Genomic DNA, 22510 nt, shown 5'->3' with positions numbered 1-22510 from the left:
ATGTCACTAGATACCGAGGGTGATTAGTTCCTGGAAGTGCTATGCTGTTGGCACCTAGTCAGATGCTACACCGAAAGGTGCTGGTGAACTGCTTCAACCCTCAGGTCTGTCCAAGATTCAAAACAGATTCACAACCCTGCCAGAAACTCTGCTTAAGAAGAGGATAAACTCAGACTAGGAAACCTGATGTCTGGGAATTTATATGACTCCTTAGTAAGAGTGATTTATTTTTGGAAAAGAAAAGAAATAATGGGAGATTTACTATGATCTCAAGAGAATGCCTTTATTTTGCTGGAAAGCACCAGTGGAAACCCAAAAGAAACTTTGTTCTAGGAGGTATAAAACAAGGATAATGCAAACTGTGGAACCTGAGCTCATCTGTAAACCTGAGCTTTATCTTTGTAGCCAGGAAGTGTTATATCTGCTCATCACACAGTCTTCAGAAGGTCAATGAAATCATATCCATAAAACACCTCCCCAGTGTCTGAGCTCCTCAGAGTCATGTGTATCTATCTCCTTATATTCTGTTTCACCATTCAGGGCCTCTTATGGTTGGTGAGACTTTTCTACCATCCCCTTACTATAGGTAAAGCACACTTGTCATTGAGGCTGTAATAGTTATTTCCTGGTGACAGCTCCGCTTTCTACTTTTTATTCTGCCTACCCAATATGATGACCATTTTGAAAAAAGCCTAACTGTGCTTAACCACACTGACCCCAAGTAGTCCACAATCCTCTGGTGACTGTGGAGCTCTAGGAAGCCCTACTTCTCTCCCATGGAATTCACTGAGCTTGGCTACCCATCAGAGACAAACCAGTGATTTCTTGAGAGGAGATTTGGAAATCAAAATACCTACCAGGTCAGATACACCCTGTTTTCTGGTCCCCTTTTTCTTCCACTATGATCTGGATCATGTGTGCACAGGTTCAAGAACTAAGTCTACTACCAATAATATTCCTTATTCATGATACCACCACCTTTGGTCCTCATGTCTTTGAATTGCAAGAAAAAGCCTGTGTGTGAGCTGCCAGAAATCTGATAAAGAGATGGCAGCCTCAAGTTCCATAGCTGTCAGCCAAGGAGAGAACCCTGAATAGAACAGCAGGTTGAACAAGGGAAGAGTTCCAGGAAAGGAGTAGAAACCGCAGGTTCTCATGTGAGGAATTTGTGAGAGAGCACAAAGGCGTCTTCTCCTTGTCCACATTTATCCACGTCGGCTGCCATTTAGAAGACGTTTTTCCTCAGGCTCATGTAAGAAGCCAACAAAGAATTGTTGTTGATTTCATTGCTCTGCTCTAGCGCACTTAAGATTTGGAATCTCTCTTGTGGAGGTAGAGTGACATCATGGTGTCTGAGGATGTTCTAAGACAGAAAAAGAAAGACAGGAAAGATCAAAATCATTGGTCGGGCCTGCTGCTATTCCAGATCTCTAGCGCACATGCACATGCATGCACATAAACAGACACACACACAAACACAAACACACACACACAGACACACACACACAGGTCTGTGCATCTGTATTGCTGCATGTTTGTATTGGATTCACAGATCTCTTTTGCTAAAGAAATTCGAGTGAATAGAACCTCACATGTGGTGATTGAGTTTTATGAATTTGGTAAATAATCCCACCATGGGATTTCCTTAAAATGGTAATCAAGTAGTAGGCTTGGGATTGGGATGTCTCTCCCCATTAAAAATGTAATGCACAAGAGATTTTAGGGAATGTTCAACTTTAGGAGCTGTCTTACAAATAGCCTATTTATTGAAATGAGAAACAAAAAACTTCGCATAGCTATGAGTGGATTTTTTACACATAGGAGGGTAATGCATTTTCATGACCATGAGGAAGGAAAACTCAGTTTCTGCTCTCTAAGAAGTTCAGAGGAATGGATACGGAAAATGTGGTACATTTAATGGAGTACTGCTCAGCTATTAAAAACAATGTATTCATGAAATTCTTTTTTTTTAATTTTTTTATTCCATATAATTTATTTACATATCAAATGATTTCCCTTTTCTAGCCCCCCCACTCCCCAAAAGTCCCGTAAGCCCCCTTCTCTTCCCCTGTCCTCCCGCCCACCCCTTCCAACTTCCCCGTTCTGGTTTTGCCGAATACTGTTTCACTGAGTCTTTCCAGAACCAGGGGCCACTCCTCCTTTCTTCTTGTACCTCATTTGATGTGTGGATTATGTTTTGGGTATTCCAGTTTTCTAGGTTAATATCCACTTATTAGTGAGTGCATACCAGAATTCATGAAATTCTTAGGCAAATGGTTGGAACTAGAAAATATCACCCTGAGTGAGGTAAAGCAATCACAAAAGAAAACACACAGTAATCACTTGCTGATAAATGGATATTAGCCCAAAAGCTCCCAATACCCAATATACAACTCACAGACCACATGAAGCTCAAGAAGAAGTAATACCAAAGTGTGGGTACATTGATCCTTCTTGAAAGGTGGATCAACACACGATGGCTTACAACCAACCAATAGACCGAGCATAGGTTCCTCAAAGGAGCAGTTGGAGAAAGGACCCAAAGAGCTGAAGAGATTTTCAGCTCCACAGGAGGAACAAGTACCAACAAGTATCCCCAGAGCTCCCAAAGACTAAAACACCAAACAAAGAGAACCCATGGCTCCAGCTACTTATGTAGCAGAGGATGGCCATTTCAGACATCAAGGAGAGGAGAGGCCATTGCTGCTATGAAGGCTCAATGCCCCAGTGTAGGGGAATTCCAGGTCAGGAAAGTATGTGGGTGATTGTTGGTAAACGGGGAGGGGAAATGGGATAGGGTGTTTTTGGAGGGGAAACAAGGAAAGGGAATACCATTTGAAATATAAATAAAGGAAATATCTGCTCCAGGTGTATGCTAGAGTCACCGCACTGCCTCGCCTCCCTGAACTCTTCTGAGAACTCAACCTCTTGTTTCCTGCTTCCAGGACAGAAAGAGGAGCCAAGCTGTGTACTTGGCAAGGATCAGGTGTCCAAGATGTAACTGTCACCCAATCATAAATATCCTAAACCCTGGGTAGGCCCAGGCCATGTCTGAAGGTTTTCCCAGGTGGGGACTCAAACAGGCTGAGGCTCTGTAGCTCTCCCTGCTCTGTCAACCTTACACACAGGTAACTGGGCTCCATAGCCAAACACAGTCCTCAGCAGGATGAGGTAAAGAGCTAAGGCCTGTGTATTTCCATCTTCTGAAGTTTCTGTTTTGTTGTGTCTGTATTAAAAGTTTAGTACAGCTGTGCTTGCTTAGCAACTTGATGTGCTAGAGCAAGACCTTCTGCAGCCAGCTGGCTCTGCACTTAAAAATCTACCAGCCAGCTGCACCAGCCAATTCTAGGTTGCCAACCCTCCACTTGCCCCACACACAAAACCTGTGCACGTGCTCAGGGTTGGGGGAGGGAGGGTTTAAGTCACATCACTGATAAAACTGGAAGCAAATGTGGGCAGTGAAGAGGACGCAGGGATTCTGTCAGCAGCCACGAAAAGGAAACCTAATGCAGATCAGGGCTGACCAGATGGAGAAGATCGTGGAAAACTCAGCCACTGCAGGATGAGCTCTGGTGGATTACTGGGGAAGGAACTGGTCTGGCTGAGGAGTTCTTGGGACTAGGCTCCCTGAGAATGACCTTGTGCTGGTTTCTAATGGGCCTGGATTTTTGGGAGATTGGAGTTCCTCTGCAGCACATCTACCATGGTCAGGAATTGGCTGATACACTACTGAGCTGCCTCCCTTCTGCCTGTGCTCCCCTGGGTCTCTCTGGCACCTGAAAACAGCTTGCAACAGCAAAGTGGAAGTACACCAGCTAGGCTCTGAAAAGCTGCAGAAACATGGAGGCCCAGCACAAGAGGATCTGGTGGCCATTTACAGACAGAAATCTGCTGCACCTGGGACCTGCTGGCCGAGCTCTGCAATCCTGGGAGCTAGAAGGCTTGAATCTCCCTCCTGGACGAATGCCAATTCCAGATTGAAGCCATCCTTAGCAGGGGATGGGCGGGTGGAGGGTGGATGGGGGATACAGGAAGGGGATGACAGTAAGACCAACAGCAATCCAGGCAGCAAAATCCTGGTATTAGCTTGAGCCAGGGCTTCAGGTGACTAGGCAATCACACTAAAGGTTGCATCTGGACCTGGAGGCATGTGGTACCACTCCAGTCATGTTATGGAGGACAGTCCCTGCTCACCAAGTCAGGCAACTCAACACCCAGCAGGGGACTGCACTAGTTAAGAAAAAACAACTGAATTAAACAGGAACTGCAAAGTAGACTGTGTGCAGCAGCAGAATCAATACCATCTCTGCCAAGACCAGTTTCTACCTCAGGATCCTGAACATCAGAAGATACTAAGTAATTCTCATGGTATAGACAATGAACTCTGGTCTGGGGTAAGTGTTTTCAAATTACAGTAGAATTGGTTATTCTCCTGCCTTCCTTTTCCCTCCATCCCTTTCCATATACCCCTGTGGTAACAGCCTCTCTCTCTGCATTTGTAGCATATATGTGTTGTTTTTCTTTTATATTTGTGTATATATACATATATATATCCTACAGTATGTGTATTAGTGTGTGTATATCCTACAGTAGGTGCATTTGTATGGTTGGCAGAGCTCCTGTTTTCCAGCACTGCTGCCTACAGGCTGTATGGCCCCAGGCAAATGCCCGACTCCACCGTTCCAGGGTGATGCACATGCAGCTGACCTCATGAACATTAGTGAGTCATCCTGGAGAGGAAGCAGCATAACAGAGAAAGTCCCACATGCAGCATCCTGGAGCACATCGAGACTGATGCTGTGGAAGCTCTTGTTTGCATGAGTTCTTGGGGACAGAGGTCCCAGATGGGGCCCCTCACACCTGTCTCTGATTCTGGTAACATCACCAGTGCTGTACAGCACGCCAGAAGACCTACTTCAAAATTTCCCACCTTTAAGATCATCTTTGCACACATACTTACCTTTTATCTGCATCTGTGACTTGATGACTGGGACAACAAGTTTGTAAGGTCAGATGAGCTGTCTGGCCACCACAGAACTCACATTGGAGGGAAGAAGATGGTGTGTCCTGTGTGTGACTGGCCCTACATACAGTGTGACCACCTGACAAAGCATGCTCATCCACACATGACAACCGAGAAGATCCCAGGCTGGCAGGCGGAGGTGGGCGAGCTGAACAGAATCCCCTTGGCAGAGAGGACCGGGAGCATCCTCGAACCCTTGCCGGTCTTTGGCTGAGGCACCCTGTGACATCCATCACCTTCAGACTTCTTCGAAAGCCTCTTCAGGAATGGAATCTATGTTCCTCTCCACAAATAAACACGGCCTCTGGGCTTTTGAATCGGGGGCTGTTTCTGATGGAAGTATATTAATTTACTTTTCTGATTGGAAATCTGTTTGGTATCTTTTCTAGTTTTAGAACTTTGTCTCTGTCTCTCTGTATATGTATCTCCATCTCTCTGTCTCTGTCTCTGTCTCTCTCTCTCTCAGTCTCTCAGTCTTGTAAGGAAATGGAAGAAAATTTGCTCTAAATCATCAGCATTCAAACAAATATTTCTGCAATACAATTTACAAAATCTGGATTTTTTTATACTTTTCTGCTCATGTTTTGTCGAAATGAGACAGTGTTCTTATATTTATAGTTTTATAAAAATATTTATACTGTGTTCAAATTACCCATTTGTGGCCAGACAATTTTGCAGCCTTCTTTTCCATGTTTTGTAACAAAGTTTTGCACTTATCCTGCTTGAGAGTAAGCCTGGTAGTTAGTCAGAAAGAAACAAAATAACAAGTATGGTACCCGCCTTGTATAGTGATTGTTTTAGATCAGAACTGCTTCAATAAAGAAGCCTTAAAAGGGAAAATAAACGTGGTGGTTAGTTTCATTGTATCCGTTTCAGGGGGAGTTCTAGCAATCAACCTTGTTTCCCAGAGAACTATAATTGTGGTTGGGTAGAACTAATCATGTGAGTCTGACCATCCATGGAGGGTGTACCCAGGTTTGCCTGGGCTGCTTGTTGGGCAGTTTAGCAGGACCAAATGTGGAATGGCAGCTCAGAGCAAATGATCCCATGTCCTGTCTGTACTTAAGCAATGAAACCATCAAGTCAGACACAGAAAGTTTTAGATTGCACTTTGGCTTTTGTTGTGGTTTTACACTGCATGCTGGATTGATGACCACACAGAGAAAAGGAAATGTTTTATTGGTTGGTTAAACTTTCCACCAGAGTGCAACTTCCAGAAAGCAAGGCTCAAGGTACAGAGTTGGCTCTGCAGTTCAGATGGATTTCTCATGGACAAAATAGTGGGAAATGTGTCACTAAATGGCAGTGACTGTCACCCAACTGCTTTTCCAGTCATTGTGTGTGAAGGAAATTATTTTTTTCAAACAAGAAAATGTGGAAAGACTATTTTGTAGCTTGCCTGAAAACAGATCTTAGGCACTGCTTTTATGCCTCAGGAGCATGTGTCCTGTATCCAGGTGATCAGACAAAAACATGCTTTTAGTTAAAATTTTAGAAGCTCAGGAAATACAGTAAGAGTGAGAACAGGCATATGGCACTGTTTTGGCAGCCTGAGAATATTTTTGTGAGGTATGAATTAGGTTTTGTGTTTGCCTATTAATCATTGGTGTTTAACTTTACTAACTGATGGCAAGGTTGAAATATTAAACAATTAGATAAAATAAGGTTTTTGTGTTCAGATCTTTGAGTCTTGTATAACCATTACATGGTCATACATTGTATGCTACTTGATCCCTGTAAGGTGCCTCTGCCTTTGGTAGATGAGTTCTGTATGTACATGAGTTTAGGAACTGTGCAGACAGCTCTCCAGGCAGTGTTGGTATTGTCTTTCAACATAGTGGAGTGCAGGAGAACTAACTGTATCTATAGCTCATGTGTGTCACAGCACCCTGAGCCTGTTCACATGTCTTAAGTTAGCATCTACGACTGTGTAAGCTGTAATGACATCTAATTTAATGTTTTTGTCATTGTCACATGTAGAGGGATGTTCCATGTCCTGGCATTTCTCCAGGTAACAGAAGGCCCTGAAATGTTTGGTTGCTCATCACAGAACTTTCAAACTAGCATTGTTTCCAAATGACTGAAGTGTTTCTAGATTTATCAGCTATATTTCTGAAAGAGGTCCCAACATTTGTCTAATGAAAAACCAAGGTGGAAAACAGTTCCTATCTGAAAAGGACACCTGAGCTCCAGAGCCATGGGATTGGCCGCTCCCTTCAAGGCCCTCCCCAACTCCCCATGTCATGGTGGTGACCCCAGTGTCCCTTATTGCTTGAGAAGTTCTTCATTTGATTTTTTTCACTTTGTTGAACCTTTCAATAATTTTAGTAATAAAAATGTAAATGTTAACTACTTTTGTTTTATATGACAGGCTTTGTCTTATTTAATAGATTATGGGTAATGTAACTTTTTTCTTTTAATCATGTGAAACTTTCTTGCCTGTCAGACAAAAACAAAGAAAAGATTTCAATTTCAGTAGTTGTGATACTGCAAAATTGTACCTACTACAAGCTCCTCTCTCTGACCCTGTCTTTCTGCTGGAGGTTTTATTCTTTCAGACACCAGCCACGGTTTACCCCTCTCATTGCTTTTTTATATTCCTAGGTATAAAAGAAAAAATAGGGGAAAAAACAACTAATTTTAGGTTTGATAAGAGTGTCCAGCAAGTTGGCAGAAAACCTTCTGTCTTTGAAAATAAGCCAATTAAAGTAAATGAGTGGAATGTATTTGATTAAGTTTTGTATAGCATACTATTGTCTCCACAGCATACCATAGCATAAGCAATATGCTGTTTCATATTTTAGCATAAATTTTACTACTTACATATAAACTCATCAGATCCACGTTTTCCAAGATAGAAAAAAATAGACTATTTGACTTGTCATAATGATTTTAATTAGGTTCTTAATTTGTACTTTAACTTATATTTGTTCAATTTATGAGAACATTAGAAACACATATTGCTTGTTTTACATACACATCTTTCGGTAAACATTGAATATTTACTATGAAAAATGGAAATTATTTCCAGATGGTTATGGAGATAAACACACTGACTGGTATGAGGTGGAATCTCCAGGGTTTTTTTTTATTTGCATTTCACTCCTGAATAAAGGTGTTTAACATTTCTTTAGGTGCTTCTCAGCCACTCAGTATTTCTCAGTTGACAATTTTTTTGTTCAGCTCTGTACTCTATTTTTAATAAGCTTATTTGTTTCACTAGAGTAGAACTTATTGAGTTTGTTGTATATATTGTATATTAGTCCTTTTTCAGATGTAGGATTGGTAAAGATCTTTTTCCAATCTTTCAGTCTCCTTTTTGTTGTATTGACACTTTTCTTTGCCTCCCGGAAGCTTGACAATTTTATGAGGTCCTATTTGTCAATTCTTGATCTTACAGCATTAGCTATTGGTATTCTGTTCAGGAAAATTTCCCCTGTGCCCAAATGCTTGAGGCTCTTCCCCACTTTCTTTTCTATTACTTTCACTGTATCTGGTTTCATGTGGAGGTCCCTGATCCAGTTGGACTTGAGCTTTGTACAGGGGATAAGAATGGATCAAATTGCATTCTTCTACATGCTAACCGCCAGTTGAACCAGCACGTTTTGAAAATATTATGTCTTTTCTCCACTGGATGGTTTTAGCTCCTTTATCAAAGATCAAGTGGCCGTAGTAGTTTTGATTTGTTTCTGTACTTTCAATTCCATTGATCTACCTGCCTGTCCCTGTACCAATTCAATACAGTTTTTATTACTACTGCTCTGTAGTAGAGGTTGAGGTCAGAGATGGTGATTCTGCCTGAAGTTCTTTTATTGTTGAGAAATTTTTGCTACCCTGAGATTTTTTTAATTCCTGATGAATTTACAAATTGTTCGTTCTAGTTCTATGAAGAACTGAGTTGGAATTTTGAAGGGGATTGCATTGAATCTTTAGATGCTTTCTGAAAGATGGCCATTTTTACTATATTAATCCTGACAATCAATAAATTTAGGTGATATTTCCAGCTTTTTCATCATCTAATGAAATGTTTAAGCTGGGCAGTGGTGGTGCACACCTTTAATCCCAGCACTTGGGAGGCAGAGGCAGGTGAATTTATGAGTTTTAGGCCAGCCTGGTCTACAGAGTGAGTCCAGGACAGCCATGGATATACAGAGGAGATCCTGTCTCAAAAACAAACAAACAAACAAAAACAAATGAAATGTTTATGTGGTTTTATTTCTTTGAATTTATTTATGTAGTAGATTATGTTGGTGGATTTTCATATATTGATCCATACCTGTGATGAAGCCTACTTGATCATGGTAAATGATCATCATAATATGTTCTTGGATTTGGTTGGCAAGAATTTTATTGAATATTTTTGCACCAATGATCATAAGGGAAATGGGTCTGAGGTAGTCTTTCTTTGTTTGGTCTTTGTGTGGTTTAGGTACAAGCGTTAGTGTAGCTTCATAGATCAAATTGGCTAGTGTTCCAAACTATCCCTTCTATGTTGTGGAATAGTTTGGAAAGTATTGGTATTAGGTCTTCTTTGAAAGTCTGATAGAATTCTCCACTAAACCTGTTTGGTCCAGGGCTTTTTTAGTTGGTAGACTATAAATGATTGCTTCTATTTCCTTAGGAGTTGTAGGACAGGTTAGATGGTTTATCTGATCCTCTTTGAACTTTGGCACCTGGTGTGTGTCTAGAAAAATGTCCATTTCTTCCAGATTTTCCAATTCTGTTGGGTATAAGCTATTGTAGTAGCATCTGATGACTTTGAAATTCCTGATTTTATGTTTCTGTGGTGATCTTTTGGGTTTGTTGAAAGAAGATTACTGTCTTACTTTTTCTAAGGTGTAGTTTCTATCCTTGTGTTTTGTCTTTTTAATCTACTATCTTTGTAGGTCTGGATTTAGAAAGATATTGTGCAAATTTCACTTTTTCAAGGAATATCTTGATTTCTCCAAATAAGGTGATGGAGAGATTTGTTGGGTATAGTATTCCGGGCTGGTATTTGTGTTCTCTTAGGGGCTGTATGAGATCTGCCCAGGATCTTTTAGCTTTCATGGTCTCTGATGAGAAAACTGTCATAATTCTGATAGGTCTGCCTTTATATGTTACTCGAATTTTTTCTCTACTGCTTTTAATATTCTTTCTTAGTTTACAGCATTTGGCGCTTTGATTATTATGTGATCAGAGGAATTCCTTTTCTTATCCTGTCTATTTGGAGTTCTGTAGGGTTCTTTTATGTTCATGGGCATTTCTTTCTTTAGGTTAGGAAAGTTTTTTTCTATAATTTTGTTGAAGATATTTACTAGATCTGTATGTTTGGGGATCTCTCTCTTCTATACCTATTATCCTTAGTTTTGATTTTCTCATTGTGTCCTGTATTTCCTAGAGGTTCTGGGTTGTGAGCTTTTTACATTTTGCATTTTTATTGTTGTTTCAATGTTTTCTATGGTATCTTCTGCATCTGAGATTCTCTCTTCCATCCGGTTTCGTCTGTTGGTGATGCTGGCATCTCTGACTCCTGATTTATTTTCTATGTGTTCTAACTCCAGGGTTGCCTCCCTTTGGGGTTTCTTTAATGTTTCTATTTCCATTTTAAGGTCATGGATGGTTTTGTTCATTTTCTTTGTTTGATTGCATTTCCTGTAATTATTTAAGGCAGTTTTGTGTTTCCTCTTAAAGGGTTTCTACCTGTTTACCTATGTTCTCTTGTATTTCTTTAAAGGAGTTATTTATGTCTCTCTCAAAGTCCTCTATCGTCATCATAAGAAGTGATTTTACATCTGTATCTTGCTTTTTTGGTGTGATGATGTATCCTGGACTTGCTATGATGGGAGAATTGGGTACTGATGATGCGAAGTAACATTGGTTTCTTTTGCTTATGTTCTCATGCTTGTCCCTGGCCACCTGACTATCTCTAGTGCTACTTGCTGATACTTTGTCTGACTGGATCCTGTCCTTGCTGTGATCCTGGCTTTGTCAGAATTCCTCAGAGTTCAGATGTCTCTGTGATCCTGAGATCCTGAGTATGTCGTAGCACCTGGGAACTGCCTTTGGGACCAAGATATCCTGGTCTGACCAAGCTCCTGCGATTCTGTGATTCTCTGATCCTGTGATCTTGCAATCCTGGGTATGTTAGAGCACCTGGGAGTGGAGCTTCCTCTGTGTGGTGTGATACTTTCTGCCATGTTTGCAGTCAAGGTCTCCTCAGAGCACTGGCCCAGACCTGAAGGAACCTGGGCCACTGGTCAGGAGGAGTTCCTGGGTGCATGGGTCCCACTTGTCCCAGGTACTTCTAGTGTTGGGGCAGATGTTGCATCCTCCCCACTTCTGATTCTATAAGCCTGGGCTTGTTAGTGCCCCTGGGAGTGGAGCTTCCTCTGTGTGTTGTGGGACTGGCTTTGGAATTCAATGCCCATGCTCAGGGCTCTGGTCCATTCTGGAAGGGGATCATACACTTTCACTTTTGAATATATTTCCCTCACATATGAGACACCCGTAAGTAAAAACACTGTGACTGAGTTATACCTAGAAAAATAAGTAAGGTTTATATGTTCTTTCATAACTGTCTATAACATTTGATAAGATCTTCCTTGTGATCTAAAGTTTAGACTTTCTTGTTCTCTGTCTATATGTTAATTGTACTAACATTTACATATGTTCACGTATATACAGGTAATATTGTCCAAGTTCTGCAAATGAGAGATCAAGTCTCTCTCTCTCTCTCTCTCTCTCTCTCTCTCTCTCTCTCTCTCTCTCTCTCACACACACACACACACACACACTCTCTCTCTTCTTTCTTTCTTTCTTTCTTTCTTTCTTTCTTTCTTTCTTTCTTTCTTTCTTTCTTTCTTTCTTCCTGGGATTGTTTGATTTCACTTAATAGTATATATTCTAATATCTTCCTATCTTCTGAAAACTTTATGATTACATTTTCTTTAGATCTGCATAAAGATCCAACATACATATCCACTTTTGTGTTAGAGTAGAGAAATGTGGGTGTATTTTATTTGATTTTCTTAATTATTTCTTGGTATTCCTTTCACTATATTAATAATTTTACTTTGTGCATGAACTCTGCTGTGTTAAATCTTATGTTGATTGATGAACTTCATGGATATCTCATATATGGTAGAAATGGTCACAGATACAACTGGTTGATAAAGCTCCTCTTCTCAGTGCTGGAATATGAACACAGAAGTAGTTCCCAGATTGTATGGTAAGTACTCATGGTGGTTCAGTTATGCTTATAATCTGATGAAAATTTCCCATAATCTATGGAAAACAGAGAATAAAGAATTGGACAGTATTCTACAGATATTCCTCATGCACAATGGTTCTGTGCAACTTCCAAATCAGAACACAAAAGTATCCATAATAAAATGATCTAACTAATGTAAGTGCTATATTGAGGCTGACTGCATGATATAAAGGAAGGTAAATCTCCTTGCTGGGGGTATATTGCTGGGGTAAATGTAGACATTTAGAAAAACATGTCTAAAAGTTATTATTTTTAAAGTATTTATCTCCAAAAAGGGATGTGGAGGAAAAGAGACTCAAAATGTTAATAAAATTATTTTTATTCATTTTATTGAAAATAACTTATTTTAATGTATATGTTGATAGTCAATAATTAAAGTTGCTAAAGTTTTAGAGTCTCAATCACAGTGAAGTGAACAAATGAAACATCTTAGGAAGGAACCTTATTTATAAAACTTTCTCAAGTGGACATTCTTGTGCACTTAGAGTTAAAATGACAAGCCTGCCTGCCCTGCCCTCTAGCCCATGGTCCTTTGCCCTCTCTTCCTTCATTTTCTTACCTTTTTGTTTTTCCTGGGTATTTCCTTGATGAAATACATTCGCATCAGTATGACCCCAATTTGCTTGCATAATTCTACCAGAGCTAGAGTATGGCTGGGATCAATTTGTGGATCTAAACAACAGATTAGGGAATGACAACACTAGGGTAAATACCATCACTATCCCTTGACTTCTTCCATATTTTATCATTTATTATATTGGGCACTTGAATTCTGTCAAAGTGACAATATACTAACCATTTCTTATCTGATCTCCAGAAACTGGGTAAATTATATTTCATAGCTAAACATCTTTGAGTTTCAAGGACAATTAAAATTGAGGATGTTATTATAGATTGATAAAGTGGTATGAATAGAAATATTTCTATCCTTGAAAACAGCTATGTCAGTTCTCAAAATGTGTTGCTCAGAGGTAAATGATAGTTCCTGTTAAATAAAATAGAAGCTTTTCTAAACAAGGAGACTGGGTAAGTTATAGTGTGAAACACCTGGACACCTAGTATTCAGTAATGCATACTCAGAGTCACAGTGCTGCTGCAGCAATCTGTGGAGGAAAAATGTCCATCCTGGAATGAGCTCACTTATTTTCCCACAATGTCTCTACACTCTTTACCATTGCATAAAACAATAGAGGTTGACACAAATGAGAATATAGTATATCATTTAACATGTGATGTTTGACAACCAGGACATGGTAAAGCATTTTAATGTAGAACAGATTACCTGCAGCTCACTCAGTCAAAGTAAGCTGTACAATCTACAAACCCTTCAAGTCTAAATCAATATCTATAAAAAAAAACACAGCAATCATACACACACAGAAACACACATGTACATACCCACCCCACAAACTCACATATTCTACCATACAGACATCCAAATACACTCACACATCTGACAATCACAAGGAGACAACACAGAACAAGTGCAATATTTTGAAAACATCAATGATTTAGCTTGTGCAGTCCATTGGTCTTGTCATTAAGTATATCACAAAAGGAAATAATGAATAGTTCCTGAAAGGTGGATTAGAAATGAATAATCCAACTATTTTCTTCATTTCTTAAGTTTTGGGAGGGGAGGAAAGAGTTCATTTAACTTACACATCCTCACTATAGCCCATATTGAATGCAACCAGGACATGAACTCATTGCAGAAACCTAGAAGCAGGAGCTGATGCAGAGCCTGGTGAAAGATGCTGTTTACGGTTTCCTCATCAGGGTATGCACAGCCGGCTTTCTTTTTGAAAAGAAAAAAACACATTTATTTATTTTATATCCCAATATCAGCCCTTCCTCTCTTCCATAGTGCACCTTCATTCAAGTCCTCTGCCCAGTCGACCTCTGTGTGTTACCTCCAACTAGAAGTTTCCAAGAAACAACCCCCTGCCCTTCAAATCACTGAGGGACTGGGCACATATTCTTACACTGAGGCCAGAAAAGGTGGTCCATTTAGGAGCATGGCATCCAGAGGCAGACAGGCAACAGGCTCAGGGAAAGACCCTTCTCAAGTTGTTGGAGGACCTCCATGAAGACCAAGCTGCTCATCTGCTACATATATGTATGGGGCCTAGGGCCAGCTCATGTGTTCCCAATGGTGGGTGGTTTACTCCTTGCCAGACACCAAGGATCTAAGATACTTAACACTGTTGGTCTTCCATTGGAATCCCTGACCTTATTGGATCCCTCAATCCTTCTCCTAGCTTTACAATAAAACTCCCCAAATTTTGTCTAATATTTGGGAATGAATCTGTTTCTATTTCCATTGGGTAATAAGTGGAACCCCTCAGAGGACAGTTACAGTTACTTCCTCTCTGAAAGCATAAGAGAGTATCATTAATACTTTCAGGGACTGGTTCTTGCCCATGAGCAGGGTCCCAATTTGTGCCAATCACTGGTTGGCAATTCCCTCAGTTGCTATTATTGTCCCTGCACATTTTGTAGGCAGGACATATCGTATATTTCCAGTTTCTGGCTATTATAATTAAAGTTGCTATGAACATAGTTGTGCAAGTGTCCTTGTGGGATGGTGGAGAATCTCTTGGGTGTGTGCTGTCTGTATTTGTTTGCTCAATTTACTGAGATGTAGCTATTTGGGTAAACTGCAGTGTCCAAGAAACTGATATTCTATAAAGTTGCACTGTATAAAGTATCAAGACTATTTCCCAGAATCCCTATGCAGTATATTTATGGTTAAACATTTTATTTTGATGCCAAAAGATCTTCAGTTTAAATCCTCAACTCAAAATTGTAAGGCTCAAATTTAACAGGAATAGAACTGTCAGCTCCTACTCTTATGAATGCCACTAATTTGAAAAGTTACTGCATTCCTATGGGTGACAAAGTTTATTTAGCTTCCTGTTATCTTTAATAACTAAAACCAAGGAAAGTTTATTTAAAATCAGGCTTACTTAATAAATGATCCTCAAACTATTCAGTGATTTAATTGACATATGGGCATGATAAACACTGCAACTGGATCGTGGTTAACACTAGACAGAACTGTGCCCATGCCTCTCCCTCCAGCAGGGCTCTGTTCAGGCTGTGGACACTCTGCCTTGTCAAATAAGGTCAGTTTTCCCAAGTACATTCTCTACAGGAACATCTCTCAAACCTTCTGCTTCTGGCTGCTGAAAGCCCATGCTATCTTGAGCAGCAACCGAAGACGTAATGCTTTCCTGTAGGACAGCCAAAGACTGGCCAAGGAAGCCATCTTGGTGACCATGGAAGCCAGGACAAATATCTAGGTAGCCTGCAAGTCTTTGCAATTTTAGTGGAAACAGAGACAATTTGGTTTATACTTCTGCTACAATTTATTCTTTTCAGAGTTTTGAGGATGTGGATTTACTAACTGTAGCTTTAACAGGGCAGACACCTAAGCTTATTTACCAAGACAATAGCTAGCTGCCTTTCTAATTCATTTAACTGGGGCCCCAGGCTACAGTTTTCTAAAACTTGTAGGCCTCTTGTTGAGAAAGAGAAACAGTGTACCTTGTTGACCTACTTCCCTCCTAAAGAGACAATCTCACAAAACAAGTTCTATGTAAACTTTTTACTCTTAATTTATTTAAAAATACTGCTTTGCAATCACTACTCTCAGTTAACCAACATCTGGGATTCCTGGTAAATGAATTGAAACTGTTTCAAGCTAAAGTAAATTGTGAGGGTCTATAAACCAGCTTAAGACCTGCAAGTACAATTCATTAGAATTTCTAAGGAAATAAAAGCTTAAATAATTAGTGTTCTAAACATTGATTTACGATTTGTAAACGAAAGTTATAAAAGTGTAAGAAAGCAACTAAAGGTAATAATGTTTCAGATTTCCTCTCCTATGCTATTGTTAGATGAAAACTTCTAAAGTTCACAATTTTAACATGAATGAATGGAGTTCTAATAGGCTATTAATGTAGACCTGGTTCTTCAGGCTTTTAAAATATTGATGCTAGTGGCTTGGATTAGTGGTAGATACTTTTAATCCTGGAACTGGAGGCAGAGTCAGGCAAATCACTTAGATGGAGGCCAGCCTGATGTACAGAGTGAATTAATATGTAGGGCTACATAGCAATTAATATACAAACATACATATATCCACATTTATAAATACATATTATTACTGCCAAAATTTCTAAGTTTTAAATTTTTAAGGATGTCTTCTAAATATAAATTTGAACATTATTCTACTAAATACTTCATTTATACTTGAGGGAGTTGACATGTATCCACCACGTTAGATCAAATGGACTCCAGATAACTATTCTTGTCAATAGTTTAAATAATATGTTAATAAGTATAAATAATAAACTATGTTTCCCTGCCTGCATCCTGTTCCAGAGTGTAGAATTCCTACTTCCTCCTCTCTCTCTCCCACTCCCTCCCTGTTTTATAGCCTGGAAGTTGTGTCTGAAAAAGCCTATAGTACAAATGTGTTACTGAAAGTCTGTTAATAAAAAGTGGTTCCCCTCTTTATGGGCATGACTAATCTCATTCAATTTGCTCCCTAAATGTGGAATATGTGGGGGGCGGGGCAGCGAGCAGGGCGGGGCGTCCGTGGAGGAGGAGAACTTGGCTGCCTTGGAGAGCAGCTGAAATGCCTGTTCTTCAGTCAGGGCAAGCTGGAGACTGAAGCCATTTACCTGGCCCTGTCCTCAGATGCAGCAGAATGTCTTCCAGTATCCGGGATCAGGACTGGTTCCCCAAGTCGAGGCCAGCTTCACCCCGATGCTGAGCCCTGGGGGCTCCATGGTGCAGATGCCCGGCACCCCTCCAGCAAGCTCTCTGCTCCAACAAACCCCGCCCACTTCTGGGTACCAGTCACCAGACATGAAGGCCTGGCAGCAAGGAGCAATGGGAAACAACAATGAGTTCAGTCAAGCCGTCCCGAGCCAGCCTGCACCTGCACAACCAGGAAGTTCACCTTTGATTTCAGCATTCCAGATGAAGTCTCCTGACTCAGCCCTTTAACCTAAAGACCTAGAAAAGAACAGCAGTAAGGAAAGTTGGAGATACTCATGTCCTCCCCATCCCCACTGCACATCAATGCATGCATGTCACCTGCACGGTTTTATAATTGCACTGTTTGTTTTATGAATGTACAGATTACAATTATTGCTACATTTGAGGAGAATGAAATTGCTTGCTTCTATGTAATTCCTGTCAACCCACAGGAAACTGACGATTTCAGCTACTGAAAAGAATTTGTTTAAGAACCTCAAAAAAAAGTGGAATACATGCTATGTAAATATGCTCCCAAAAGTCTCAGCCCTGAAATCAATCACTCTAATCATAAGCAAGATATAGTGCTTATGAAGTAGTTGCTCCCTGATTGGCAGCTGAGATTCTGGATCCTACACTTAGTCAAGATAGTTACGTTTTCTTACATTAGAAAAACCATAAACCATGGCATCAAGGGAAGGAAATTGTTGCATTCATCATTTTGGAGCCAAGAATAATTTGATGATAATGGTATCCTGAAATCATTTTCCAATTCATAATAAATATCTTTCAAACACATCTTAATGTATTATTATTTCTGTTTCTCCTAATCGGCAAAAATTAGCAAATCTTTACGGAGTGATCAATTCACTAAAATCAGTCAGTGATATATAACACAGAGTAAAAAGAGCAACTGTAGTATAGCTGAATAGCATATTCTAAGGATGCTATCATGGCTCCTCATTTTAGGCAACCCATATACCCATTTTTTTAATCTGTAAGGTCCAACGCAAGAAAGAACAGATATTCTGTTTAAATGAAAATATGATTTCTTATGCCTCACGTATCTTTCATTTGATACAGAAAGAAAATAGTGTCAGGTTGGGAGCTTGGCTCAGTGATTAAGAGCATTGGCTGTTTGTCTAGACGACCTAGGTTGGTCTCCAGCTCTCATAGGATGGCCCACAACTGCCTCTAACTTCCTGCATTTCCAAGGGTCTCGGAAATGACCTTCTGACGTCTATAGCTGATAGACATACATAGTGTGCACACACATTCATACAAAACACTTATGCTCAAAAAACAAAAATGCTAAAAATATTTTTAAAATCCTGACTGCAAAATATGCTACTGTAATGGTGACACAAAAGATGTGGGAGTAAACAAACCATCTGAGTTCAGGCCATGCCATATGAGATGGGATGCTCTGTACATGTTACAGCAAGGATAGAAAAGTACCCTGGCAACTCCAACTTTAGTTTCTAGTACCTCATAAGCTGGCTCACAGCTATGAAAGTGGAAGGTAACATAAAACATCTGAAATTGTCTTCTGACCTCAAAATTTGCATGCTGTGTGCACATATTCACCCACTGTTCAGGTGACATTCCTTACTGTATATGAAGGTGCATCTCTGTATTTTCAATTGTTAAATCTGTAGTGACAAAGAGCTAAGTGATGGCAGGAGTTTGATGCTGTCATTTCTGAACCATCACTGTGTTTTAGTTTTTAAATTTTGCTGATCTACAGCTGCTCAAAATATGAATGTCATTGCCTGGTGGCAATCCAATAGATATTCTGGCACTACCTTACTGCTGATTGCTAATTACCAATATCCGACAGCCAATAGTCAGGTCAAAAATACTGGGGTTGACCAGGGCACAAGACAGACAGAAGGGACAAAAGCAGATGCAGGAGTATGAAATGATACTGATGGAAGCAGAAGATAGGGAACAGAGCTGTAAACAGTGAGAACCAAATGGGTAGGTAGATTGTTGTACAACTTGAAGTAAGTTGAAATGAGCTCTCCCATCAAAATGCCTACAGCTTTGACCTATCCAGAAATCTATGTTTTATTTATGCTGTAAGCTGCTCTGTGAAAAGCCCTGTTTTCACCTATGCTCACAACAATACACACCTGCAAAACAGTATGTGATGCAGCTTCTTGGGTGTATGGATGATTAAACTGATGGACAATCTCATGGTTTCCTAAATAGGGGAATCCAGAGAAGCTTCCATCCCTCTTCCAAACACAATTGACCTTCCTGCCTGACAAGTGTAGCCCTGCCTTCTCACATCTCTCTCGTGCTCAAATACCCTTTGAGCCTTGGTAACAGGCTCTCCGGGCAGCAATAGAGCCCCTGAGAACAAAGTCTTTGATTTATTCGTTGTGCTGTATGCATAGAGGCAGAGAAGGCCCACACAGAACTAAGTACACATGTATGAATGCTCACATCTACGAGCATAATATCTCACTCATGGAGACCCTCATCTCTGTACATACTCATGTATCACACACAATTGGAGAAACCTCCTGTGAGAGAGAGGCACATGTAGACACACATACTGCAAAATGGTTGTTTACAATTGTATAGCCATTTTCTCTACTGTACTCTTGAGAAACTGCCCTGAGTCACCAAGAAACCAGACTTGTGTGTTAGTTCATGATAAATAACTGTGGCATCCACACATTTTCCTGGACTTCAAACAAAATGTGTGGGACCCTAACAGCTGTCCAATCATGTTCTCTCTTTCAGATATCTCTGGATAAAATCGGTAAGGGTCCTGGAATGCCAACTGCAGGACCAGTGTGGTGGCCAGTCTTTCAGCCTGGTACATCTATCTAGAAAGCCATGTCCCAGATGGAGGTAGATACACAGTGCTCTCACAATGCAGAGGGGAGAGGCACTCAACAGAAAGCAACAGGCATGCCATTTACTTCATTCAGCTTAGAATCTCTATCTTCTCTGGTGGTTCCAGTCAGTCTGTGGAAAACTTCATCCCGCTGCTCCCTCGGAATCTCTCTTGACCAAATAAAGGTAAGTTGTCTAAGAGATCACAGCAACAGAGCTTGTGAGCAATGAGTCTTTCTTGTCACCTGTGCCTTTGTGTAACTATTTAGTATCTTTTAGCTTATGGCAACTATATTGGTGATTTGTGGAGTTTGGTTCTCCAGAACTTGAGCATGCTATATCAGTAACTCTGGCCTAAATAGAACATCAACATCACTGTCACTCAAAGCTCACTGTCGCTGGGCTCACGCAGCGTCTCAGCGCCCCCGCTGTAGCAAGCTTCTGGAGCCAATAGCCACCCTTGCCCTTATTTAATGTGAACAGGAAGTAAAAGTAATCGTTATTCATTTTCCTTAGATTTCCATTCCTTCCCAAACATCTCCATCACCTTATACACTAAGATAACTCCCAAAATGTTATAGAAGCACCCTTTGCTTTATGAAGGCAATGTTTCTCTCACTCCCCCAGGTATGTCCAATATTCTACCTTGATATTGTCTGTTCTCTCTTAGACATCAGTCGTAAAATCATGCTTCAATCGGCTGTAAACATTTTTAGATGCCTCTGAACATTTTTATCTAATTCATAATAACCTCCTTCCCTATAATAGTGAAGTGGCTACTTTTTGGTGGTTTCTTTTCTCTACCCTGCTCATACAATACAAATATTAAAATTATATATTTAGTGACTATAATTCTCGCCAAAACATATGACGTCTTTCAAAGAATATGTAGAGAGACACCAACATTTATGTGGAAAGCCTATAAGACCCATGAGATTCAAAGTCACGAGGAACAGCAGCCAATGGTTGTCATCGCATACTTCAAACACTAATGTAAAGATATGTTACAAAATAACAGCAACTAAATTTTGTGATGGACATACTGAAAGGAAATTAACATGTCTGGAAAGTAGTTCCTGTCTAATTAGAATTAATGTTCAAATATTCAGAAATATATTCCAAAGAACACAATATGTGTTGTAACTATAACAATTTGAAGAAAACCAGGGAGTTCTTAGGTTTAGGGTCTACAAAAAAGAATGACCAATTCTTTTTAAAAATATTTGTAGTCATGGTGGTTAAAACAATTGGGTTGCATATAAAACAATACTCAAGCATAACCTGGACACTTTTTTTTGGTAAGATTTACAGAAATTGTTCTCCTGTATGCTTAAAGCATACCTCCCTTCATATAATAATGTTGTTTCTATAGAAGATTGGTACCGAATATGGCTTGAATGTCTACCTTTTCAAGAAACCACTACTGAGTTGAGAGTTAGTTCATATGATCTAGAGGAATAAAGAGAGAACACTTCCTGATATGATTAAGCTATCATGAGAAACAAATTACTTATAAAAAAAATACCTTTTTGGTGGAGCCTGGAAGGGAGAACCTTTGAATAAACTCGAATTTTGCCTTTCTAGTCCTGAATAGCAAACTGGTGCCTAAGGTTGGTAGTCAAGCTACTGAAGTCCGAGGATTCTGTAGCAGTCAGGATGAAGAACCATTGTGATGTCAGTATTCTAAGGGCCATGACAACGGACAAAAAGGCACATGCATTTCTTTCCCTTACACTTAGTGGCTTTAAATTTGAGCCATACATCTTTGTAAGGAATCACATATTTTCACAACCATATATATACTGAGAGCTACTCTTTCGGTAATTCATTACTCTACCCTGCTCATATAATTTAAATATTAAAACATATTATGTGAATATCAAACTGTTCAAAACATATGACATATTGGTCAAAGAATATGTAGATAGACACCAGCTTTTATGTAGAAAGCATTTGTGAGCCGTGAGATTAGAGGAGTCGGGAGGAACAGCAGTCAATGGTTATCATCACACACATCAAACAATAATGTAAAGAAATTTTACAAAAATAATACCAATTCAGTTTCATGATATTAAATATTAAAAGTAAATGAACATATGTGGAAGATGATTCCTTTTTATGAATTAACATTAAATCTTTTAAACTTTTTAAAAAACAGAATGTATTTAGGAAAAAAATAACAATTTGGGGAAAACTGAAGCATTCATAAATTTTAGGTTGAAGTTTGACCAGTTTACAAGAAAAGTTTGTGTTTTAATGGGTAAAAACAAATTTGATAGTCTAGAAAATACTACTGTCTTATGTTCATGGTAGGTAATTTTTGAAGACTTATAGAAAGCATTCTCCTGGAACAAAAAGCATAGCACTCCTTAATAACTTTGTTTCTTTAGGGAACTGGTACTGAATATTGCTACTGTGTAACTTTCCATGAAGACACTGCCAAGTTAAAAGCTAGTTTTCTAGATCTGGAGAATCAAGATAGAACACTTCCTGATTCCATTAGACTATCATAAGAATCAAATTAGTTATTATATACATACATTTACAGTGCAGCCTGGAATCGAGAACCAATCAATGGATGTGAAATGATCACTTTCCTTCTTGGCACTAAACAC

General features: G+C 39.6%; 1 protein-coding gene across 4 annotated transcripts in view; it reads right to left on the bottom strand.

Annotated features, from left to right (window-relative positions):
- Positions 1 to 858: 858 nt before the first annotated feature.
- LOC127674881 (zinc finger protein basonuclin-2-like) overlaps positions 859 to 22510 on the bottom strand; it is a 141735-nt gene continuing 120083 nt past the window's right edge. For 2 of the 4 annotated variants that reach the window (XR_007975397.1, XR_007975403.1), the window contains 2 exons: positions 16967 to 17303; positions 13821 to 14073 (listed from right to left, as the gene is read on the bottom strand). Coding sequence is in view for 2 of the 4 variants with exons in the window: in XM_052170728.1 (XP_052026688.1) it covers positions 1226 to 1363 (138 nt within the window). In the remaining 2 variants the exon portion in view is untranslated. Of the gene's footprint in view, positions 1364 to 13820; positions 14074 to 16966; positions 17304 to 22510 lie in introns of those variants that run through there. The other 2 variants (XM_052170710.1, XM_052170728.1) reach the window with 2 other exon arrangements.

This window comes from Apodemus sylvaticus, chromosome 1, assembly GCF_947179515.1.
Source record: "Apodemus sylvaticus chromosome 1, mApoSyl1.1, whole genome shotgun sequence".
Lineage (NCBI taxonomy): Eukaryota > Metazoa > Chordata > Mammalia > Rodentia > Muridae > Apodemus > Apodemus sylvaticus.
Note: the sequence above shows the minus strand (reverse complement) of the source record. Positions and strands in the feature narration are given on the sequence as shown.